Source organism: Sorghum bicolor, chromosome 2, assembly GCF_000003195.3.
Source record: "Sorghum bicolor cultivar BTx623 chromosome 2, Sorghum_bicolor_NCBIv3, whole genome shotgun sequence".
NCBI classification, from domain to species: Eukaryota; Viridiplantae; Streptophyta; class Magnoliopsida; order Poales; family Poaceae; genus Sorghum; species Sorghum bicolor.
The window spans coordinates 65,829,360-65,854,285 of record NC_012871.2 but is presented as its reverse complement, the minus strand read 5'-3'; the positions used below and the strand labels follow the sequence as shown (position 1 = coordinate 65,854,285).

At 41.2% G+C, this 24,926-nt stretch overlaps 3 protein-coding genes across 4 annotated transcripts; 2 read left to right on the top strand and 1 right to left on the bottom strand.

The window, feature by feature from the left end:
• On the top strand, positions 572-1,882 carry LOC8062085 (glucan endo-1,3-beta-glucosidase, acidic isoform). The gene has a single exon (XM_002462679.2). It carries the CDS (start codon positions 724-726, stop codon positions 1,762-1,764), a length of 1,041 nt encoding a protein of 346 aa, XP_002462724.1. The 5' UTR covers positions 572-723; the 3' UTR covers positions 1,765-1,882.
• Positions 2,079-11,582, bottom strand: LOC8063305 (pantothenate kinase 2). 2 transcript variants are annotated; one of them, XM_021453142.1, is made up of 23 exons: positions 11,033-11,582; positions 10,344-10,556; positions 10,116-10,171; positions 9,374-9,490; positions 9,072-9,191; positions 8,904-8,998; positions 8,730-8,823; positions 8,398-8,529; positions 7,403-7,515; positions 7,089-7,281; positions 6,528-6,739; positions 6,124-6,165; positions 5,997-6,045; positions 5,162-5,244; positions 4,973-5,089; positions 4,834-4,897; positions 4,350-4,496; positions 4,081-4,233; positions 3,578-3,661; positions 3,291-3,485; positions 3,115-3,186; positions 2,565-2,681; positions 2,079-2,469 (listed from the first exon to the last, which is right to left on the bottom strand). In XM_021453142.1, the coding sequence occupies exons 1-22, from the start codon at positions 11,298-11,300 to the stop codon at positions 2,592-2,594; spliced, it is 2,709 nt and encodes a 902-aa protein (XP_021308817.1). In that variant the 5' UTR covers positions 11,301-11,582; the 3' UTR covers positions 2,079-2,469; positions 2,565-2,591. The 2 variants fall into 2 exon arrangements, with proteins under 2 accessions (XP_021308817.1, XP_002460569.1); XM_002460524.2 differs by having other exon boundaries at positions 2,079-2,453.
• Positions 13,901-24,926, top strand: LOC8054977 (replication factor C subunit 1). Its single transcript, XM_021453846.1, has 22 exons — positions 13,901-14,251; positions 14,412-14,564; positions 16,285-16,782; positions 16,873-16,940; positions 17,217-17,292; positions 17,378-17,439; positions 17,532-17,683; positions 18,200-18,360; positions 18,439-18,627; positions 18,707-18,828; positions 18,912-19,119; positions 19,597-19,650; positions 19,867-20,036; positions 20,131-20,221; positions 20,816-20,997; positions 21,097-21,136; positions 21,226-21,350; positions 22,122-22,194; positions 22,754-22,846; positions 23,366-23,612; positions 24,296-24,355; positions 24,450-24,926. The coding sequence occupies exons 1-22, from the start codon at positions 14,249-14,251 to the stop codon at positions 24,584-24,586; spliced, it is 2,964 nt and encodes a 987-aa protein (XP_021309521.1). The 5' UTR covers positions 13,901-14,248; the 3' UTR covers positions 24,587-24,926.

Here is a 24,926-nt window from a genome sequence, read left to right as displayed (position 1 = left end):
TTGCTAAACTTTAGTTATTTAGTAGCTAAAATTTTAAACACATTGATTAAAAAGACGATAAAATAGTTTAGTCTATTAGTCACTTAAAAATAACTAAAATAATTTTAGTTAACTAAAATTTAGCAACTTTTACGCGCTGTTGCAGCGGGAGCGGCGTGCGACGCAGCTGCGTAGAATTCTTCTTTTTTTTCCCGCGCAAGGATGCTGCCACGCCAAAGAGAGATCCGTCCATTTGCATCCTGAAGCGCACGGAGAGAGTTTCCAGCCACACCAACGGCTTGATCAATGCGGACGTTCTTTCTGGCCACTTCAAAAATTCAGCCCCGCGTTTATGTCGGATACTCAGGCTCGAAAGGGAAGGTAAAGCCTCCGGTACCGTTCGGCCGTTCCTTTGCTTCTGCTTCAAAAAAAAAAAGTACTGGAGAGAGAGGATAGTCCCTAGCACAAAAGCTATAATTTGAAAAACCAACGGCTAGTATGTGTCAACGGCCACTACCAAACCGAGCCAAAACAGCCAATCGAGTCGAACAACCATAAAGTATCAGAACCAAGCAGTGACCCACGCTTTTTATTCCTCACGACTCAACCTTGACGTCCTCGATCCGCCACACCTACAAACAACCAGAAACCCTACTATTCTTGGCAAACCAAAAATTCTATTTAACGGCGACAACACAACCAAAGCGTGGCATCCCCTTCCTAGTCCCTTTCCTTCCCTCACCAATGGCCACGAGAACAGCGTTGTGTCTTCTGGGCCACGTCCTCCTCGCCGTCGCGTCGGTGGCGGCGGCGGCAGGTGATGCGGGCAAGATCGGCATCTGCCACGGCCGCGTCGGCAGCAACCTCCCACCGCCGTCGGCCGCGGCGGCGCTGCTCAAGCAGAACGGGATCACCAAGGCGCGGCTCTTCCTCCCCGACCCGGCCGTGCTCCCGGCCTTCGCCGCGGCGGGGATCGACCTCATGGTGGGCGTGCCCAACGAGAACCTCACCTTCCTGGCCGCGTCGGGGCCCGAGGGCGCGGCGCAGTGGCTGCGGTCCGCGGTCCTGGCGCACGCCCCCGCCGACCGCGTCCGGTACCTCGCCGTCGGCAACGAGGTGCTGTACAACAACCAGTTCTACGCGCCGCACCTCGTGCCGGCCATGCGGAACCTGCACGCCGCGCTCGCCGCGCTGGGGCTCGGAGGCAGGGTGAAGGTCTCCTCCGCGCACGCCTCCTCGGTGCTCGCCGCCTCGTACCCGCCCTCCGCAGGAGCGTTCGACGCGGCCTCCCTCCCCGTCCTCCGCCCCATGCTGCAGTTCCTCGCCGACACCGGCGCGCCCTTCATGGTGAACACCTACCCTTTCATCAGCTACGTCAACGACCCGGCCAACGTGCAGCTCGCGTACGCGCTCTTCGGCGCCGGCGCCGCGCCCGTGCAGGACGGCGCGCTGGTGTACACCAACCTGTTCGACGCCACCGTGGACGCGCTGGTGGCCGCGCTGGAGAAAGAGGGGTTCGGTGCCGTGCCGGTCGCCGTGACCGAGACCGGGTGGCCCACCGCGGGGCACCCGGCCGCGACCCCGCAGAACGCCGCGGCGTACAACGCCAAGATCGTGGAGAGGGCGGTGCGCGGCGTCGGCACGCCCAAGCGGCCCGGCGTGCCCGTGGAGGTGTTCCTGTTCGACCTGTACGACGAGGACGGCAAGCCCGGCCCCGAGTTCGAGCGCCACTTTGGCATCTTCAGAGCGGACGGCGGCAAGGCGTATGACATCAACTTTGCCTAGAGCTCATAGTTTCTGGAGTGATGGACGGCTAATCGTTGATTAGTGGATCAACTGCTATATGCTGAGTATTAAATATAGATAAAAATATAAACTAATTGCACAGTTTGGTCAGAATTGATGAGACGAATCTTTTGAGCCTAGGTAGTCCATATTTGGACAATATTTGTCAAATACAAACGAAAGTGCTACTATTTCTATTTTGCAAAAAATTTTGGAAGTAAACAAGGCCTGATTTGAGTTATCTGTTCTACTGTACAATTTAACTAACGAGTAAAATGTATGGTGACAGTCTTTCTCAGAATTGAAAACAACCATGCAAAAACTAATAACTGATTTTTAGCATTTGAGTGACAGCATTGTCTCGGCAGGTGAACAAATTTTGGATTGATTCGAGCACGGCATAAGAATGACAAGATCATTCCAGGATTAGTATGTTATTACTTCGGCCCTGCTAGGCTGCTAACGAGTTCTCGCTTTTCGGGTACACGAACTCCAGTTGGCTGGCTCAAACCTCTCCATTCAATATTTCTGGAAATGGACTTTAAAGCCTTTATTTATTACATCGTTTGAGACACTATTATCACAGACACTAGCTGCGTATTGGAAGGGCGTTTCTTGTACCCCGTACACTGGAATGACCATTATTCCGCATGCTTGTTTCTGTCTCGCCGGCTGCACCAATCAAGTTGCTGCAAGACGATAAAACTGAAAACTGGTGATAAAACTGAAGAAAAGATACCCACTTCGTTAGTACTACCAGATTTAAGCAATGCCGTGGCAAAATATGTAGTGTGCATTACCAATGCTCCACTGCCACTCCCATATTGTTAAAAAACTGGTTCAAATTTACAAATGCAGTCGTATATATTTCCATTGAAGAGCTTCTCTGCCAATCGCTTATTCTTGACCATAGCAAGCTGCGCATAAAAACTCAACTTGTAAACTTTTAAAAATGGCATACATGATTAGGTGGGACATACCACTTATCAAAGATTCTGCTCTTTAGCTCCAACAAATTGACAGAAAGGTAAGGAAGTTCCAGATTCAGCTGAAGCTACATTGCCACTTAAAATCATCTGAATTCGGAGTTGACTGCAGAGTGTCTAGACAAAAAATACTGCTGTCTGTGCTGTGTGACTTATGAGCTCATGAGTCATGACTACAATTATATTTGAAGTCCAATGCCTATGACTGAAAATATTGTTGTAGTCATGATCTGAAACTGATCTAACCATCAAATTTCTTAAATAAAAAATCTATGATTCCTTTTTTTAGATGACGAAATTTCTTGCAATACTATCAAGGTTGCCTGTGTAGCAACAAACGAGTAAGGTTTGCAGAAACAAGTACCTTTAGAGCATCACACTTAAAATGGGCATTGAGGTTGGTATGCAGTGACCGTCCCATGCCCTCCAAAATTAACTGCATTATATTGGAAAGCAAACCAATATTATAAATAACAGAACATTGCAAATGATTCTTGCATGAGAAAATGCATTCAGTTAAAAATGTTGCAGCCCTCTTACCAAATCTGCATCCTTTGCAGCAGCAGCAAGCTCTGAGCTAACCTGCCGGAAATCAATACATGGACTGCCGCATCCATTCTCAACAACCATTAGTGGCACTGACACTGGCTCATCCTTGAGATCATCTTGGATGCCAGCCATTGCATCAACTATCAACCCACCAGCTTCTGCAGCTTTCCGAAGGATACTACAGTGCTGTGATACATTATCATTTGAGTTATATGAAATTAGAGCCAACAACAAACGATAATACAGCTAAATGGTAAGGGATTGTGTTTACTTTGTACCTTTGAGGCTTCAGCTATAATTTCTGGAAGTTCATTAGCAGTAACATCATTCAAAGCTGGCAACGAATTTGCAACAAGAACTACCTGATCACATTAAACATCTATCAGTGGAAAATTTATGAAAATAGGATATTCCATAAGTAATCACCAAATGGGATAATCTTGAAAGTCTGCTTCAGTTCTACAGTTATTTCACAAGGTCAGCCAGACAGCTCAAATCATCTCCATTTTTTTATCAGTTCTGGATTGTCACATAAGATCCTAAGAAATTATCACAACATTCACCAATGATGTTTTCCATTTTTTTCATGCAGTCTATATCTTCAACGAAGGAAATAGGAAATAAGAAAATGTGATCTATACATTAGCATGCAATATATCGTGTGTTCCCTTGATTGAATCTCTGCAGCCAGCATTCTGTCTGCTCTTTCTAATTAAATTCAGTCTGGAGCAAATCTAACAAAAAAGGAAACTCTTTAGTTTTTCAGCATTTCAATTTATACCTCTGTTCCACGGCGTAAAAGCTCCCGAGCTAAAGGAAGCATTCCAAGGACCACATCAGCACCTGAGTTATCAACAAAAAGCAGTGCTCTTTTGTATGGTTGGTCCTTTCTATCAGTCAGCATTCTCTTTTTGAACATATCAAAGTCATCAATCTGCAAGAAAAAGTACATAAAGTTAGTGATATAGTTTGTGGCAGCACACTCTTTTTTTTATAACTCCGTCGCAATGCAACTGTAAAATTTAAAAATTTCAGACTTGGAATACTTGCCCGCCAAGGACGTTGCATCTTCTTGCGACTCATGCGATAGATTTCTATTATAGTTCCCTTGTGATAAAGTTCTACACAAGCTCGAGATCCCCAATCAAATATATTTGCAGCAAGGACACCTTCAATTAGAGCAAGCAGCCTAGCTTCCTGGATATCCATGAAAATGAAATGTTCACTCAAATTAATATCTAGAGTTGAAGCTTCGCTACAGAGGGAAAAGAAAAATAACAACAATGAAAAAATACCCCTAACAGTGACATTGGCATGTTTTGCTTTTGCCAGAAACACATTTAGTGGTACTTTGTTAAACGTGGACTTATGATCGTGGCATGAACCAACATTTCTCATGTTTTCTCATCCACATGCTGCCAATAGAAAACTGGCATAATCGCAAGTACATAACTTGAGCTATCACAGAGGCAAATGTTAAGATGACTTCAGTTAAGTGCAGAATTAAGCAGAAAGAAGCCCCTTTGTCATATACCTCATTCATACTGTCAAGTTCCATCAGAAGATCTGGTAAAACAGCCAGTGAAGCTTCATTTTCCCTTCAAGCAGAAGATAACAGAATGTTAGACAAATGAGAGCATGTGTGCATGCATGCGCACATGTAGGATGCCAACCTTTGCTTGATGCTAATATATGCATCAACAAACTGAAATTCTCTCAGACATTCTTCTCTCAACTCCAACAGGTTGACCAAACCAAACTTTCCATAAGCAGCTGGCTCCTCCATCAATCTAACCTTAGACACACAAGTTAGGTAGCAAAGAGATAGATAGCAATAGTGACATGCAATAGCAATTTTTTACCTTGCCAGATGAGCAGAAAAGGCATGCGCAAATGCATCTCCCCGCCTCTTGGCATCATCAGTCCCGCCTTCACTAGCAACTGCCTACAAATGATAGAATGCACAAGTTAGCCAAGAATATACTGTTTCAGGATTCCATTTACTTCCAAACAGACAAGAAATGGATATTCAGGTAAACATCCTCAATTCACAAATTGTTACTACAAAATGAAAAAAACATATGTGTACTATCTCAGCCCAAAACATGCAATCTCAATGTAAACTTGATTGTGATGATAGTGCAGTGGAAATATTGCCTTCATTAGAGTCAAGGAGCTAAGCTCACTAAGCTACGGAAACAGCAACTAGTCCCTTGAAACTGTGCCTTTTGGCAAACATTTGTGGCAGGTGCATACCTGCTTATGTGGAAACCAATAAAGATGGTGTGCCTTCATTACTAGTAGGCAGTTCACAGCCTGATATACTTACTTGTAACGATCCAACAATAAAGATGTTAAGAGTTTTTTAAGAAAATGTATTTGGATAACATAAGATAAAGGGTGATATAATTTCTGTTCCATATGAGGTGTGGTTCTAGCCTTCTGTGGTTACAGACCGCCTCATGCTGACTGTACCAGAGATTCCATTCAATAGACGGATTCGGAAACTGAGGGAGATACATCTGATTAAGTTGGCGGGTACAGGAAACACAGAGTCTCGGATGGTTGACGATTGTAGTTTGTGAGCGAGAACGACATTTGGAAACCTTTTTTTTAACATCATGTCATGAATAAAGAAAGGGATCCCATAAAGAAAAGAGGAACTATGCAGATGCCTTTGCAAGAGCAACATCATACCTTGTCCACAAGGTCCGGCAAATGATCTGACAAAATCTTGAACCAGTACCTAGCACAATCATCTCAGATATCATCAAAGGACTCAATTGCTATTATATATCTATAAGTAAGAGAAACAGAAGAATACTTGAACTCATCCTGGTCAAGATCAATTGTGTTTGGTTCATACCTACAAAACAGATCAATTATCACAATTTAGAAGGTTGGATATATGCTGAAACTCTGCATTTGAGGAAAAAGATTCAGAAACTTGTTTATTGCTTTTGGTATCATAGCTACAAGGAAAGGCTTAACGAACTGGTAACTTGATGTGAAAAACTGTTTAAACTAATTTCTAGAGCCTTTTAGAAAATGGAAATTGAGCTCCATTTCCGTACTGATTTTACTGCAACAGTTAGTATTTAGTTGGTCCTTTTCTGGGTTGACAAATAGAACTAAACTATCTAGGAAGTGTTCATTTTCAATAATATGAAATTTCACCAACTTCCACACACATAGAGAGTAGACACAGGAGTTGAACATTTGTCTTACGTCTTTGGATCCTCTAACAATGGAAACACATCCAATGTGGGTACGAGATGGAGAACACCAACATTGAGCGCTGCACTTGCATCTGACCGCAAAATGTCACCCTTAGAAGTCGGCCTTTCAAAGCCTCCCATACCTGTCGTAGCTGGAACCCCCATAGGTACAGGGGCAGTAATCTGAGTACCCTTCTGCACAAACTTCTCCATCCATGATATCTGTACAGTTCAAAATGGAAACATTTTAAAATAATATTGGCGATCAAAAGTGAACTAGATTTAAACGATGTTGAATAAGGAAATGTTATCTCATTCCAGCATAAAATAGTAGCAACAAGATATCGACTAATTCAAGGGACCTTTTCAATAGAGATAGAAATTTCGGTTGACCCTTTGGTTCTTGTGCATGCCTGTCATGTAGTTTGACTGAGTGACATCCATTTCGAGTTTTTAAAGGTGTAAATTTATTGAGCATCAGATTTGTGTTAAGAGAGGATGCCATACTCAGAAATATAACCAAACCATCATAGCCATAAACTTAACCATGATCAGGAGAAGATGCCCTTGCCTTCTCATTGAGATCTCCAAGAGGTGGCCCGTGAATCTTTCCACCAACATATGGAGCACCCATTGGGAAGCGTTCAACCAAATGATGTGCCCTTAAGTCATCAAGACCATGCTTCTCATAACTCATAAATGCTCCAAGAGCTCCTAGGAAGCCCTCATGGCGCAGAAACATAGCTTGTGCCTCTCCTTTTGACCTTTACCAACACAGAAAATATTGGGAGAACATTATTTCAAAAATTAATATAAATAACGTAACAAACCATAGGAGGTGGAGGAGGGGAGGGAAGGGGCACCAATTTTGGGGGAAAAAATTACCAGAAATGCACTGCAAAAGAAATTGTATCCATGGTGTAGGCATGCCCACGGATGAAGAATCCACCAAAAAATATCCTCTTGAGTCCATAACGAAGTGCGTTTAGATAGGAAATCTACAGAAAAAAAAAGAAACCGAACCCACAGCTTCAATTGAGTTGAAAAATAGACCACAGTAAATTAGAGAATTTTTTCTTCTTAGTGCAAAGAAACACAGCTCTCCTGTGGCTTTTCTAGAAAAAAAAATAGAGAGCTTAGGTATTCAGAAGAGGTGAAATGTGCCTGTATCAGTATGAATTGATACAGATGACTGAGTGTTCTGTTCAGTGATAAAACAACAACAATGGCACTTTGGAGCTTTAAAATCAAATGTACTTCTTCCGATAAGGAAGTATGCACCAATCATAAATTCAAAATCCAGGGCATGGTAAATGAGTGAAATGACCAAACACTACAGTTTGTATTTTATCAACTTAGCATGCAGCATCAAGCATAAAAAAATATGTGAGTTTACTTATAGCTATGAGCAATTGAGCACCATTAAAAGTTATATTAGACCTTCACCCACCAAAGAACCAATTTCAATACACTGTTCAGCACTGACATCTAGTATCATCTTTGGCATCGCTCGCTCTTGGTTTCATTAATTTTTCAACTCTATCACTTTCAGATTATGAGAAAAATCACTATATAGCATAAAAAATGTTGAACTATCACTTATTTTATTGTCTTCTCTTCAGAAAAGAACACAACCACTCAAAGCTAGGCTAGATTCCTGGATAAATCAAGCACACAAAAAAGTTCCATGTTCAGATAAGCTTCATTCGCTGTTTCATTTACTTGTTCACATTTTCCAAAAATCTTTTTAGAATAATTGTCAAGTGTTTGTATCTATAGAAAAGGTGTGATGAGAGTACTAAACCATTTTTCTTGGGCACTTATCTCACTAGTCATTCACGAATTATTTACCATATCATGTCCTCGCAAGGTTGACATACCTGGCCAATGTTGTATGAAATCATCCGTAACAAGGAGAGCGATATATCCTCAGGTCTATAATCTGATAGCTCTTTGTTTTCTGAAATTATCTTTCCAAAACTAGAGGCGATTGTAGATGCTGAAAGACCAATCTGCCATATAGCAGAAGCATGCATAATTAATACACACATAAGACAAGAAGTTTAATAACATTTTTTTCTAACATACAGTGCACAATGAATGTTATCCTAATAACAGGTCAGACTAGCAGCTTTTAAGTAGTGCATACAATAACTTATGGGGAATATCAACATGTTTTACAATTATTTACACATTTGATGGTAATAGTAACCTTGGAGTAGTCCAGACCACCATATATGTCTCCTATAAGCATGTCCATGGTGCTGTTGTCTCCACGCTGGCTCAACTCTAGCAACTCATCAAAACTGAAACAAAATTACTGAGTTTAGGAGAAATCAAACTTGTATACAGAAATATCTGGTGTCCATGGGCAGAAAAATAGCACCTCTTGCACTTTGTCATTAGCTTCCCCAATCCCCAGTACGTACCACCACCAACATTTGTCCCACTTACTCGCTGAAATTCCCCATGCCCGTCAACCTTTGAAAAAGAATGGTCAACAAGATCCGGTGAAACTCAAAAGAACAAACTAGAAAGCTAACCTCAAAGTTACCTTGATTATACTAACACCAGATCCGATATTAACAAGAAGGAAGGGAAACAAGTCATTCTGATCAATCTGAACATATCGCTTCTGACCATCCATGTGTGTAAAAGCTTCATGACGTATAGCCTGCCAAGTGCAGAAAAAGAGTGTTATTTACTTGCTGGTAATTTGTAATTTAGATTCATGAATGTTAACACAATTATTACTAATATGTGTTAGTTTAATACATCTCCAACAATCCACTATAAACATCACATACAAGATAGATGCATAGTAGAATATGGACTAAATAGATTGGAATTTGGAACCTTAAGCAAAAAGTTTGCTCCAGCCACAAGACAGTCCATTTCATCTTCCTTTTCAAGGCTGACTCCCAATCTTTCCTTGAAGACATCTGCATACTTGTATGCTCCACCACCTGTTGCCTTTCCACAAAATATTACACTCAGCAACAAAATAATCCTAAGGCCATAATTCCAAATAAGGACAACTAATCTGTGCTTGCAAAAATAAAGTATGTAATGGAAGAATTATTAATGCAGCAATAAACAGATACTCACCGCAAAAAAAGACTTCTGTAAAGACTATTAATTCAGCATTTTTCTCTTTTCCTTTCAATGCATGAGAGGATCTCTAGGCCTTTCCCCTTTTTCTATTTGTTGTTCTTTTTTCTTATTCAAGGACTATTGAGGTGTCCTGAATCCAATCATTTACTTATACTCCCTCTATATTGTTTATTAGGCATAAGTAGATTTCACACTTTTGATCTTTTGTAAGTCGCGAATCAGTTCCCAAGACATTCGTTTAAGGCAGCCTGTGCATGCTTAATTAGCACAACCAATAGTATTCACGCATGCAGAGGGAAACCAAACGGCCAGCCAATCGTGATGCATGCGTGCATAGGGAACCTGAGTGGAAGCTGATGCATGCAAGCAAGTCAGAGAACCCAACCACTTTTCTTGGTATTTGAGATTCCATTTGTGGATAATGGAGGGAGTACTTATATAGAGTCTTCAGACATATCAGTCATGCTGTCTCTTTAGTTTTTACCTTAATTACAATGTCATCAGGCTGAGCTCCCGAGCGCCACGAAGGTGAATCAATTCCTGCAGCATATAACTGATATTCAATGCTAAGTAAATACAGGTGAACTGTGATTCAAAGGTACACAGAAGCTATCGAAGAAGCACAGGAAACTATGTCAACAAGGTGATGGAAATAACTAGGAAGATGATACAACATTCCAATTATTTATAACTAACACCAGTGTTTGCATACCACCACGATGTAGTTGTTTGGAAGAAATGAAATCCAAACATTCATTTAGCTTCCCAGTCTCGAATTTGACAAAGTGGAGCCTCCCTCCAAGAATCGGGTAGCTTCTCCTGCCACCATTAAACATCCCAAGTTTTCTCTTTGTGGATATCTTGCGCTTATCTTCAGTGGAAAGCTCAGCATGTCGCGAGAAGTATACCAGTTTTATAAGAGATCCTAGAGGGAAAACATAAATTTCAAACTTCAGAGTACAAAATGTCAGACCCTTCGACAGTGAAGAAATTATTGTTAAAACTGGCACATTTTAATCCATCAAGCACATATCCTAACAGTTCAGGAGGAACAACAAGAGTTGGAAGCCACATGCACAGTCCCACCTTGACGGCTTACTGTTGCAAGTAGCATCTTATCACCACTATCAATCCGCAGACAGGCAGTCGTCCTGAGATGCGGTAGCAATCTGGAAATGTTCAGTGTGGACTGTGGGACTAGCAGGTGGAAGTGCCAACTTCTCAAAATTCGACCACAGTTGGGTTTCCACGGTCACATGCTAAATTACTAAGTATCCCGCATCTCATCTACTTTGATTAACCAACTCGAGACAGAACCTTACATAGCTACCGAGCGATAAACACTGTTGAGTCCAACAGTGAAGCGGAGGCGGGGAGACTTGCACGGGGGCACGCACGTACCGCCGATGTCAAGGGCGAGGTGGGAGATGTCGTCGGATTGGTTGGGAAGCAGGATGGTAGGGTTGCGGTCCTCCAGCGTCCCGTGGATCGCGGCGCCGCTGAGGTCCAGCTGCGGCCGCGAGCTCGACCGGGGCAGCATCGTCGTCGCGGTCGCCTGCGCCGCGGAAGAAGACGTCTCCTCCCCCACCTCCTCCCCTGTTTCGTGCTTCACGCCCGCCCCTCCTTCCCCCAGCTGATCCGGGATTGGGTCACTATTATTGGCCGCCATTTAGATTGGACCAGTGCAGTGGGACGGAGTGCAGCCGCCACCAACAATCCACCAACCAAAATCTTCCCGCGGCGCGCACGGCGCTGCCGCCTGCCGCCTTGGGGAGATCGAAAGCACCAAACACGCGAGACGGAAACGGAGAACGGGGAATCGACGATGGGCGCCAGTCGTCGCCCACTGGGTGGAGGTGGGGAGGAAAGCGGCGGAGCGGGCGCGGATTTGTTGCTTGTTGCAGTTGCGGGCTTGTGGCTCTCGGTGAAAGGACGCAAACGTTGAGGAAAAGTCAAAAACTGACTGATGTTTGGACTTCGGATCGCTTGGCACTCCCTCTCCGTGGTCGCTGTGAGCCCAGGGGGTGTTTTTACCTTAAAATACAAAATGCAAAATATTAACTAATTTAAAATAATAGAATATAAAATGCTAAAAATTTTAGAGTTATATTTAGTTTTATTAAAAATACAGAATTTGTTATTCTCATGAGAGCCTTTTTAAGCTCTTTTAGGTTTTCTTTTCGTCTCTTAAGGTCAAAATCCAAAGTGAAGAATAACCATCTTTTGCCAATTTTTTTTACATATTATAGGTTAATGTCCGTGCGTTGTTACGGGTTTTAAAATCCACATACTCTATGTTTTTTCTATAATTTCTTAGTTCTAGAGATAAATATTCATTAATAAAATTTTATCTAAATATATTCATGTGTGATCTTGTTTTGAAGAATTTGTTATGAGAAAATTTAATGGTGCTATCGGAATTTAATTTATATCTTCGGTTTAAAAGTTATGACTTTTTTAAATTCACTAAAATAATTTTACATGTATGGGTGAGTGGGCCTTGGTTGATGGGATAGCTTATCATGGCTAAAAGGGATGAGAGTTGTGGCTTTATCATGGGTGTGGTAGATGGGTCTTTTCCATAATTTTTAGTTGTAGAGATTTAGGGCAACTCCCAAAGTGTGACTAAAATTATTAATAAAATTCTATTGTTTAACTATTTTATAAAGTATAAAACTTCTTAAAAATAAGAGGACCATAACAGTCTTGCTATTTCATAAAATTAGATAGGAGCATCTCCAACAGTTTGCCATTTAGCTTTGGCATCCTTAATTTTTTAGCAAATTGAAAAAAAATCTCAGTAACTGCCTTTGACATTTTTGGCAAGTTGACAAAAATCTCTACGGCCTGAATTATACGAAACTATTGGAAATAGACTCATCTTTCTCTCCCCATATAATTTTGGGAGTTGGCAAATACCATGATTTGGAAAACGAAATTTGCAAAACTCTTAGAGATGAATAGCTATTTTTTGTTTTACAAAACTAGATAGCACATCTGTTGAAGCTTACCTTTTATTATGCAAATTCTAAAATAGTCTCTACAACAAGAATATGCAAGTTGTTGGAGTTGCTCTTCCACTATGTAAAATGATAGATCAAAACCAAAAAAATTTTGGAATAGAAAAGGAAGTTCACCATAAAATACAAAATGCAAAATACTTTGGAATGAGTTAATGCAAGATGCTAAAATTTTCATAGCTATGTTTAATTTCATCCAAAATACAAAATTTACTGTCATCATAAGAGTCACTTGAAGTTCTCTTGAGTTTTTTGGCGTCTTAAGGTCAAAAAAATCAAAAATGGAGAATAGTCATTTTTTCTTCAAAAATTTTGAATGTTGTTTAATTTTATTATGCAAAATAATAGACTAAAAACCTTAAAAAATGTTTGGAATAAAAGATAACTAAACACCCGCTAAGTTTAGATCCGTAAAAAACTATAATACTTATATCTTTTAAATAAATTTGTTATGAAAAATAAGAGCATCTCCAAAGGCTTTAGCAAATTAACTTGACATTTGTTGTTATTTGCAAACTCCCATAACAAAATGCAAATGATAAAAAAAGGTCATCTCCAAGGAAATTGGCATTTGGACTTGGCAAATGATAAAAATAGAAGGTCTCAAGGCGCACGCGCTTTCCTCGTGCGTGACTTTGCTCGCGCGATTGGGTTTGCAAAGCTATCCACAACTTGACATTTTTGCCAAGTTTGCTCCCTCATTTGCCAAGTTGTCCAATGCATACTCCAAATGCAAAACTGTTGCCTCTCTTAGAGCATCTCAAAGGGTTTTGCATTTGAGGTTTGCATTTGAGTAATTTGCCAAAAAGCTTCAAAAGGGGTATCCAACGGTTTTGCATTTGGAGTTTGCAATTTGGGCAACTTGGCAAATGAGGGAGCAAACTTGGCAAAAATGTCAAGTTGTAGACGGCTTTGCAAACCTGATCGCGCGTGCAAAGTCACGCGCAAGGAAAACGCGCGCGCCTGGAGACCTCCTATTTTTATTCTTTGCCAAGTCCAAATGCCAATTTCCTTAGAGATGGTCTATTTTTATCCTTTACATTTTGTTATGGGAGTTTGCAAACAACAACAAATGCCAAATTAATTTGCCAAAGTCTTTAGAGATACTCTTAGAGTATTTTGACAAATTACTCAAATGGAAACTTCAAATGCAAAACCGTTGGAGATGCTCGAAGTTAACTAGCCTGGCCCCACCCGCTCGCGCCCTGGCCCTCCCTGCGAAGAAGCATCCTCCCGGCGGCGGTGGCAGCAACCCCCTCCCGGCGGCTTCACCGCTCGCCCCACCCGCTCGTCCTCCGGCCCTCCACCCCGCTCGTCCCTCGGCCCCCAGTTCCGCGGCACACCGCCGCCGCTCCCCCTTCCCCTTCCCCTCCCCCTCCGTCTCCTCTCTCTCCCCCCTCCCCCGCATCGCGTAGGCAGTGGCTGGCGCCAGTGCCCGCACCAGGACTGGATTGTTCGCGGGAAGCAAGAACCACCCGCCCGCCCATATATTAGAACCCTAGCCCCCTAACCAATCTAACCGTGCCAAGAATCCGGGAAAAACCTCCGGCTTTCCGGTCTCCCGGGCCCGGAAGATCCGCCCTTTGCCGCGTCGGAGATGGTGAGTGCGTTCTTGCCCTCTCTCTTTCTCTCTCGCACGCCCCGGCTGGTATTCCTCCCTCCGCGGAGATTTGTTTGGCGAGTGGCTTCTTGATTCGTTTCCTGTTCTTGGCCTCTGACGACGACTGAGCGGTTCTTGCTTTGCTTTCTGGGGGGCGTAGTCGTCCGACATCCGGAAATGGTTCATGAAGGCGCATGGCAAGAACGCGGCGCCCTCTGGAGCTGCCGCCACGAAGCCCTCGGGAGCGGCGGCGGCCGAGAAGAAGAAGCCCGTGCTCAGCATTCCTGAGAAGAAGTCGGCGCCGCCTGCATTGGTAGGATGCCGCCCCTGTTGCTGTTGGTTCTGCCCTCTGTACTGTTGCCTTATGGTTACTGATTATGGGTGCTTTAGACGGGTTCTTCCCTCTGTACTGTTGCCTTATGGTTACTGATTATGGGTGCTTTAGACGGGTTCTTCCCTCTGTACTGTTGCCTTATTGTTACTGATTATGGGTGCTTTAGACGGGTTTGGTCTGTTGAAATATAATTAATTGTGAATGTGTGGTGCATGGTGTCGTGGATTGGCTCAGGGATCCAGTTTCGGTCAATGTGTTACTTGCAGCAACAATAGGGCCATAGGGAATTTCCCTGTTGGTCAATGTGTTACTTGCAGCAACAATAGGGCCATAGGGAATTTCCCTGTGGTAATCCGTAGTTGTTGGAATATAAGTGAATTGCCCACCTCTTCCCATCAGCTTAAGCTTTTGGATTGAATTGGTCGGTGCATGCAACTCAATATTGTATCGAAGCCAGAGGTCTCGAGTTCGAATCCTGGTTAGAGCATCTCCAAGAGACATGCTAAAATTAGTAGCTAAATCTTATAATTTAGCAATTTTGTAAAATACAAGCCTTGTTAAAAAAGAAGAGTTCCACAAGAGGTTGGCTATCTCTAACCACGGCAGCATCACTGAGTCCTGCTGCAGTTGGGATCTCCATTTGCCTGCTGCTCCCATCCAAACTGTTGCTCCCATCCGTCTGATGCTACTCCCATGTGTCTGCTCCTCCCATCTGCCTGCTGTTGGAATAATAGGGCGGCGTAGTCAGGATCTCCCCGCTCGGACGGCAGAGCCTGTCCATGAGGACGCTGCGACATCGCGGCAAATAGGGAAAGGACGATTCGGACGGCGGCGATTTTGCAGCTTCGGTGGTAGGGCGGCGGTAGGGGCGTGGGGAGGGGAAGAGGCGACGAAAAAGCTTGCGGAACGTCAAATGGAGTGGGTTGAGCCTGGATCCCCACGATGGGAGAGTTCAGCGCGCGCGGGAAGGAACATGAGCGCGGGCACAACCATCGTGGCGAACGATTTTCGGAGGATAGCAAGCGGGGCTGGCTTGCTTTTTATGGCTAGCGAGATTTCAGGAATAGCTCACTTGCTATTATAGAAAACCAAATAGCACATCTCTTGGAGTTCAATTTTTTCTAAAAAATTCTAAATATAGCATACAAAGCAAGAATACCAAGTCTCTTGGAGATGCTCTTAGTGCAATTAAAATAAAATAATTGCTGCTCGCTCCTATTCCACGTCTGAGGCCTGAGGGAGCCTCCACGTGAGAGGGAGTGTTGGAATATAAGTGAATTGCCCACCTCTTCCCATCAGCTTAAGCTTTTGGATTGAATTGGTCGGTGCATGCAACTCAATAGTAGTTATTGTGCTTATTAAGGCTGTCACCCTATTTTGTCCAAACCAATGTTAAATGATGATGTTCTTGATGTTTACAGTCTTTGCCGTTGCCTTAGATTTAGTTTTGACCTACTAGTTACTAGTTAGATTAGATTATTGACTAGGCTTTTGAGTTTCCTTCAGCATTTCATGTATAATATTGTAACAAATGAGTTATTTATCCACAAACGTTCATTGTGTTGTAGCATCATCATGGTTGTTTTGTTTGGTCGAAGCTAACAGCAGTTCTTCTATATTTTTTTGTTTTCATAATTCTTCAATATTTGGTGCTGCCCAAGTTTCTGACATTATTAATTCCGCATCTTCGGTCAATTAGGCGTCCTGTGATCATGATCCTCCTGCTAGAAGGAAGACAAGTAAGTACTTTGGGTCAAAAGCAGAAAAGGACTCAGATGTTGAAATGGCAGACGCCTCTGCGGGAAACAGTGCTGACAAGAGCGCGGCTAAAAGAAAACTTCAGAAATGCAACAATGAACTCAAGGAGGACAACAAGCCTTTGCCGGCAAAGAAAATATCTAAGGATGAAGAAGATGACGATGACGACTTTGTGGCACCTCCGAAGAAGAAAACTCCAGTGAAGCCACCGCCTTCAAAAAAGGCTAAAGTTGAATCTAATGCTCAAGTTGATGATGCTGAGGATGAGGACAGGATGGATGAAGATGCCAAGACCCCCTCAAAAGGAGCTGGAAGAGGAAGGGGAAGGGGAGGAAGAGGAGGAGCAGGAGCTGCTCCTGGGGGCAGAGGTAGAGGAGGAGGTGGGAGAGGTTTTATGAATTTTGGAGAGAGGAAAGATCCTCCTCACAAAGGAGAAAAGGTACCTGCTAGTATCATTGTTAATGTCAATGTTTTGAAAAATTTAAAAGCTCATTGCTGAACTGTCTATTTCATCTTCTATGATTTGTAGGAGGTCCCAGAGGGTGCCCCTGATTGTTTATCTGGTCTGACATTTGTCATAAGTGGTACCCTTGACAGGTGCTTCAATTTTTACGTATAATTTTTGTTTATCTGGTCTGACATTTGTCATAAGTGGTACCCTTGACAGGTGCTTCAATTTTTATGTATAATTTTTTTCTTTTACTTTTCACCTTTTGTGGTGGCTTATGTTGGGTTTCAGCTCTAGCATTCCCTAACTTGCCTGGGACTAAGTCTTTGTTGTTGTTGATAATATTCAGTATGTAGTATATGTTTAATTATATCATGCAATGACCGGTGAGTTAGGAATCATCTTAAGTTTGTTTCTATGTGCAGTCTTGAACGTGAGGAAGCAGCTGATCTAATTAAGCGTTATGGTGGCCGTGTGACTGGCTCTATTAGTAAAAAGACGGTATGTATATTAGTAGGGCACCTTTTTATGTGACTATTGTTTCCCTTTATATATTTAATAATTTGCTGAGAGTGTTTGTTCACAGAGCTACTTACTGGCTGACGAAGACCTTGGTGGAGTTAAATCTAACAAAGCAAAAGATCTGGGGTATTACTTATTACTTACTATTTTTCATGAAACAATATGTTGCACATTCATTTTATTTTGTTATTTTTATACGTGCTTACACTTATTTGCAGTGTCCCATTCTTGACTGAAGATGGTTTATTTGATTTGATCCGAAAATCAAAACCTGCAAAAGCTCCTGTAGACAAACAACAAAGCAACAACAGCTTTGAAAAGCTTCAGAAATCACAGACAAAGAGCTCTCCAGCTAAAGTTGAAAAACGAGGTAGACTGGAACTCCTAACTTCTAGTGATTCTATAATCAGATAGCATGTCGTGGGATCTTGCTTAGCATAACCTAATACATACTTTTGTCATGCTCATAGTTGCTTGGATCTGATTATCTGAGACATGACTTTCCTGTTCATTGTGTCTTGTAACAACTTTATCTGTGGATATTAACTTGATCCTGTTGTTATGCTTGCATCCTCTGGAGAATGAACTCACTGTCACTTTTTTCCTTTTCTGATTTTGCATTTCTCATGTTAATATGTTTTTTTAGGGGAGTGCAGTAGGGGAAACCCCTACTGTGGTAGAAAATATATTAAATATTAAAATGTAGAAAAGTCAGCAAAGCTGTACAACAAACCCACCAAGGGCAAAACTAGAAAACTTTACAGCAGGCTGTTTAGCCAGAGGGAGAGGCGGGTTTAGGAATTGGCTTAAATCTGTGAAGATGTACCTTTACGGCTTTACATTATGTACAAACTCATGTTAATATGTTATGCTTGATTTTCTTCAGCCGAAGCAAGTGCTGTGGGCAAAAGTATTGCTTCAAATAGTAATGCTGCAAGTGCCTCCGCTGACAAACAAAAGCCCAAGAATGTTGACCGTGGTTCTATGCAATGGACAGAAAAATATCGTCCAAAAGTTCCAAATGACATAGTTGGCAATCAATCAATGGTGAGTAGTTCTCCTTTTGGTTATGTTAGTTAATTCATATACGTAGCGATACTTCATTATGAACTTCGTCGTATATAGGTCAAACAACTTCATGATTGGTTGAAAAGTTGGGATGCACTATTTCTTCATTCTGGCCAAAAGGGTAAGGGAAAGAAACAAGCTGACAGTGCAGCCAAAAAGGCTGTGTTGCTGAGTGGACCTCCTGGTATTGGTAAGACCACAACTGCTAAAGTTGTTAGTCAGATGCTTGGATTGCAGGCCATTGAGGTATTTTTTTTTGTCTTTGCACTATTTATTCCTCATTTTACTTGGCAGGCCTGAATTCAAACAATATTTTTTGGGATAGGTAAATGCGAGTGATAGCCGTGGTAAGGCAGACTCCAAGATTGAGAAGGGTGTTGGGGGGAGTACATCAAATTCTATCAAAGAGCTTATCAGCAACGCGACTCTGAATTATGGTGACAACCGGTTGGTGTTGCAGCATGAGTCATGAACTTTTTTGACTTTGTATTGATTTATTATTATATATTAAGTGGGCAACAATTTCACAGGTCAAAACATCCCAAAGCTGTACTAATCATGGATGAAGTTGACGGTATGTCTGCTGGAGATAGAGGTGGTGTTGCTGATCTTATTGCTAGCATCAAGATATCCAAGATCCCTATTATCTGCATTTGTAATGACCGTTATAGCCAGAAATTGAAGAGTCTTGTTAATTACTGCCTGATGCTCAACTTCAGAAAACCAACGAAACAACAGGTTATTTCTTGCCATGTTCAGTTCCAGTGAGGCAATGACCTTCAGAATTACTACTGTTCCCTTGAATTACAAGAATCCAGCACCACATTCCTTACTTTTGTTGTATCTAGGCATGCACAATGTATTTAGCCTGGTGGTATTCATGTTATGTAGGAAATGGGTCTGTATTTGATGTGTTTCTGGGTCTAAAATGGACTGTTTGTAAACTAGGCTTGTGATGCTACTTACTGTGGACTCTGAACTTCTGAACATCGCAGTTTGCCTACACTTGTACCTAGTTGATAAAAAAAACCCTGACCATTGGCTGTCACATGTTGCATAGAAACTACCAACTACAATGCTCTTTTTGTTGCAATTCTTCTCATCTTACATGATGTATACAGTTGCATGATTGCTAATAAGAGAGAACTGTTAATTTTCTACCTGTGATGTGGATGTTCCTTTTCTTTTATCAGTTCTAAGTTCTTTACTTGACAGATGGGTAAAAGATTGATGGAAATTGCCAAAAAGGAAGGTATTCAAGCTCAAGAGGTATGTCCTGTATCTTTCCCAGACTCCAGTGCTTCTAAACTTACATGAAAACTGTGAGATATAAATTAGCAGAAACAGATCAGTAACAAAATAAAATTAGTGCTTGTAGTCTCTTGTATTTCTATATAGTCTTCTAGCATTCTTGTCTTTCTGATTCTCTGTTATGTAGACTTTCCATGTTCTGTTACTAATATGTTTTTTTCCCTGTTATGCTAGAATGCAATGGAAGAGCTTGCTGAAAGAGTGCACGGTGATATTCGCATGGCACTCAATCATTTGCAGTATATGAGCCTCTCCCAATCAGTGGTCAAATATGATGATATAAGGGAGCGGCTTAATAGCAGTTCAAAGGATGAAGATATTTCTCCTTTTACTGCTGTTGACAAGTATATCCCTTTCTTTAGTATTTCTTCAATGTCAAATATCATCATTTATGCCTACAGTCTTTATATTATTCATGGTTATTTATTGAACTTTCAGACTTTTTGGTTTCAATGGTGGGAGGTTAAGGATGGATGAGAGAATTGATTTTGGCATGAGCGATCCTGATTTAGTTCCCTTGATCATCCAGGTTTGGAATACTGATGACAATCCTTTCTATAAATGTTATTTCTTCAATGTTTCTCTATTGAGTTGTGACTACTACAAATTTCTTTCCAATATACTGTGCACAAGCTATTCAGTTTTTATACTAACTGTAGTGTGTGTCACAGCTTACTTGAAAGCTGGGATGCTCGCATGTATAAGAATTAAATGGTGTCTTTTGCGAATTCTGAAGGGAATTTCATCTTTTTGTTGCTATATATTTATATTTGCCAAATGAAAGTATATCATAATTGCTTTAACATTTGTCCTTTTGGACTTCTTTTGCTATTACCTTTTGTATTGCTGTGACTGTAGTCCAGTATTGTTGAATTCTACTCCATCCATTCCAAATTATAAGATGTCTTGGCTTTTCAAGATGCATTGATTTTACTATGTACCTGTGTTTTTAGAAAAGCCAAAACGTCTTACAATTTGGAATGGAGGGAGTATTTGTTTGAGTTCACCGTTACATGATATACATGGATCAACACATTCTCTCTTTTTTCCTGCTCCTGATCACTGATGTCTTGGAAATCAAAGTTCCTGTAAAATCCACAGTTAAAAATGTGCCCCATTGTAGGAAAATTATATCAATTATCGGCCTAACACCCTCGGGAAGGATGAAAGTGGAGTTAAAAGAATGAATGCTCTAGCCCGGGCTGCTGAATCTATAGCGGACGGTGATCTTGTTAATGTACAAATAAGAAGATATCGACAGTGGCAGTTGTCGCAAGCTGCTTGTTTTGCTTCATCTATAGTACCGTAAGTATTGATCAGGGTCATAGTTTATTATATGTTGACACTGGTATTACTTTATTTTGAATTTGCCAACCTGGTTTTCTAAGCTTACACATTTTACAGTGCCGCTTGGATGCATGGGAACAGAGAAGTCCTTGAAGCAGTAATGATCAAACCCTAACTGGCACTATATTTAGTATATTTTACTTTTGCTTACTGGCTAAATTAATTTGGGTAACAAATACATTTCAGGGTGAGCGGAACTTTAATAGGTTTGGTGGATGGTTGGGTAAATACTCGACTACTAACAAAAACAGAAGGCTACTGGAAGATGTTCACAGTCATATTCTTGCCTCCCAGCAAGCAAACTTGGACAGGTAGTTGCTTTCACATATCCTTGAGGTGGCTTGTGCTTTTATTGTCACATATCTGACATTATTGGGCTGGTATTGTATAGCAAAGCTACCTGTTTTCTTACCTGGCCATGTCCTGAATCTGCATTTATTATGTACTTTTTTGCGGAAAGCCTCAGCTATCTTTTCTGGTTTTAAATATTGTTTTTAATGTATTTTTTCTTTGGGAAATATATGACTTACATTCCATGAGAGATCTATTATAGTCAAAAATACTACCTCAATATTCAGCAGTATGTATGATAAGGTCCTTGGTGGTACCTTTTACTTGTGCTATATCGCTATGCCAGAACAATATTTATGCTCTGATTTTTTTCATGGAATTTTGTTCAGCTAGTAACCAAATCTAAATTGCTCGATGTATGGTGCTCCTTTTCTGATATAATTGGCTTGTAAATGGGTACCCATTACAGAGATCAGAATTGATAGCTAATTTTTAGTTGCTTGCTACCCATTAAACCCAGCTTCCAACTCTTAAGTTGCTAGCAACCAATTCATTAGTTAACATGCCTCGTTCAGATCTTGAAGATAAAATATTTTTCTATTCTGAACTATAAGAACTGAAGAAATAAGCCATTGGTTTGTGTACTTTTGGTGTGTTAGAACTGACAAATTTTGTGCATGTATTTTTTTTTTCTTTCTCCTGTTGTTACAACTTTGAATAGTTGAATGATGTCCAGGCTTAAGTGATTGTTTATTGTGGGTCATAAGTTTTATAATTCTTGAGAAATGCAGGGAGGCATTGAGGTTGGATTATCTTACTCTTATCTTGAGAGAGCTGACTGATCCACTGAAAAAAATGCCAAAGGTTATTTTTCCATCTTTTACTCATGAATGAACTCCATGTTTCCATTTATTGATCATTGTTGGTCTCATGATGATAGTAATCGCCAGTTCTTTATTAGGTGTTTGGAATTGGCCCCAAACTTTGCTGTTTTCCAGTAGTCTTGAAAATAGAGATGCCAACTGATGAATGATGAAATTAACTTTTGCTTCAAGAATTCCCACAGATGACAGAACTGCAGACATAAGAAATTAAGACTGTAGAAGTAGTGTTCTATGCCAACTTCTGCAGTCGTCTAAGGCTCCAAGCACCCTACCACATATCATCTGAACTCTGAAATGCATAGCTTAGAAGCTATTATTCTTTTTCTTTTTCTTTTTCTGTTTTTTTTTGGTCTTTTGTCTGAAGTTCTGTGGCTGAATTGATTAGTAACCTACCATGACATGGAGTTGCTGAATTGCTTAGTCAGTAACTAGCATTTGTAGCTCTTATTTTGTAATACAGTAATATCAAATACAATTTCCCTTGTAGAAATATTTTATTTGAGCAATCTGCTGGAAATTTTATATTTCAATTCATCCAGGATGAAGCCGTTCAAAAGGTGGTAGAGTTTATGGATACATACTCTTTAAGCCAGGAAGACTTTGACACGATTGTGGAAGTATCCAAATTTAAGGTTGGTAATATGCTGTTGTTCTGTCTAATGTTGTTTTCACTTGATCATCCTTGAATGGTCACAGATTATTTTTGCATTTGCGTTTGCGTTCAGAATTTTCACTTTGGCAGGTATTTGGCTGGTAATTTTGCATGGTCCATTGTGTCAATGACTATTATCATTCATAATTGTTTTGAGTGGTGTGTCCAGGCAGTAGCCTGTTCAGCACTTCAGCTATTGTGTTCAACTGTGCAATTTGCTTGCATTGTCGCAACGTCATGTCAACCATAAAATATGTAATGGAACATATCCTAGAAATCTGCAATCATGTGATTTATGGATATTGGATACAAAACTATAGTGACTTTGAAATACAACAAATATTTTAGAGAACTTTTAGGTAAATGCATTTCTTGAATTAACATGTTGGAAGCATTTATGCGGTCGTGTCGCTAGCTGAGTAAACTTGTTTTTCATAGTTTACCTTTGTCTTCATTCCCTGTCATTGTGGATCTGAATAAATTTTATTTTATAATGTAGGGTCATCCAAGTCCCATGGATGGGATTCAACCTGCTGTTAAAAGTGCCTTGACAAAGGCATACAAACAAGGAAGTAGTTCTCGTGTTGTTCGAGCAGCAGATCTAATCAATATTCCAGGCATGAAAAAGCCTTTAAAGAAACGAGTGGCGGCAATCTTGGAGCCACTAGAAGAGAGCGTGCCTGAAGAAAATGGACTCGCATCAGCTGAAGATGACGAAGATGATTCTTCTGATACTGAAAATAATGGTGCGTGTTCCTTCCCCATTTAACAAACAGAAAAAAATCAGGTAGATGCCTGTTTGTTTGACTAATGTGTCAGGCATTTGGATAAAATGAATCTGTTTTGAGGCAACTTTGTGGTGCCACCCTGTCTTCATTTAATGCAATTGTGAAATTACTCATTTTTATGGAGATTTGTAGCATCATTCAAGCAAATACAAATCAAGATCATAGAAACATGAACTTGTGATATAGCTACACCTAACTATACACCGGTTAATGCTAGAAATAAATAATACATGTACTTCTGACATTAAGACACTGCCATACTATGCCTTGTTTAGTTCACCCCAAAATGCCAATTTTTTTCAAGATTCACCGTCACATCGAGTCTTTAGACACATGCCTGTAATTTGCGAGACGAATCTTTTGAGTCTAATTAGTCCATGATTGAACAATAATTGTCAAATACAAACGAAAATGCTACAGTAGCCAAACCCAAATTTTTTCACCAACTAAACAAGGCCAACATATGATATAGCCAGTTCTATTCAAAGTTTTTAGTCAGTTCGATGCCAATGGAAGCTGCATCAATTAACACAGTTGGTAAAGCGTTTTTAGTCAGTCGGATGCTATTCGAAGTTGCATCCAAAAAGAAATATACTTTTCATATGACTTGCTTTCTAATCACTTCTTTTTTCTTCCTTCAGATGAACTTGTGCCTGCCGATTCTACGCCGAAGCTGGACCTGCAAAGTGACAAGAAGAAAGGTCCTCATACTTGTTGGGCATTTGCTAGGAGCCTATCCATCCATCCCTCTGAATTCGCTGTGTTTAACTTTTTGGTAACCTCATCTGCTTCCAGGAATTCAAGTCCAGCTTGACCTGAAGAGCAATGGGAATGGCTCTAGTGGGAAGAAGGCGCCTGCCGCCAGATCAAGAGCGACTGGGTCCAGTGGGAAGGCCGCTGCGGGAGGCTCGGCTGGGAAGAGGAAGAGGTAACTGAGACATTGGCCACCGCCCACAGTTGGCCAGCGACTAGTTTGGACAGATCCCTTGGTAAATAGGGAGCAGGGCGAGGTTCAGAGTTTTGCTTGTACATACGCTCATCCAATGGCACCTGTAGGCACTAGGCTATTTTACCTGCTCCCACGTTTTCTCTAAGGGCCGTCCATGTCTCGTTACCAAAATTTTTTGCACTTAGGAAGTTAGGATAGTTCTAGGCTGACAAGCGAGAATTTGATGTGGTGTGTTTCATTTGTGATGAATTTGGCAATACGACGGGGCCGTTGGCTTTCTCTCGCCTCTCGGTATAAGAGCAACTTCAGCAGTGGCCCCTAAA

Coding starts and splice junctions, on each gene's coding strand:
- LOC8062085 (XM_002462679.2), top strand. CDS start 724: ATGGCCACGAGAACAGCGTTGTGTCTTCTGGGCCACGTCCTCCTCGCC.
- LOC8063305 (XM_021453142.1), bottom strand. CDS start 11,300: ATGGCGGCCAATAATAGTGACCCAATCCCGGATCAGCTGGGGGAAGGA. Junction 10,557..11,032: donor CCTCGCCCTTGACATCGGCG/GTACGTGCGTGC, acceptor TTTTCCCTCTAG/GATCTCTTATAAAACTGGTA. Junction 7,282..7,402: donor TCTTTTGCAGTGCATTTCTG/GTAATTTTTTCC, acceptor GTGTTGGTAAAG/GTCAAAAGGAGAGGCACAAG.
- LOC8054977 (XM_021453846.1), top strand. Junction 21,137..21,225: donor ACAGAGAAGTCCTTGAAGCA/GTAATGATCAAA, acceptor AATACATTTCAG/GGTGAGCGGAACTTTAATAG. Junction 23,613..24,295: donor TTCTGATACTGAAAATAATG/GTGCGTGTTCCT, acceptor TTCTTCCTTCAG/ATGAACTTGTGCCTGCCGAT.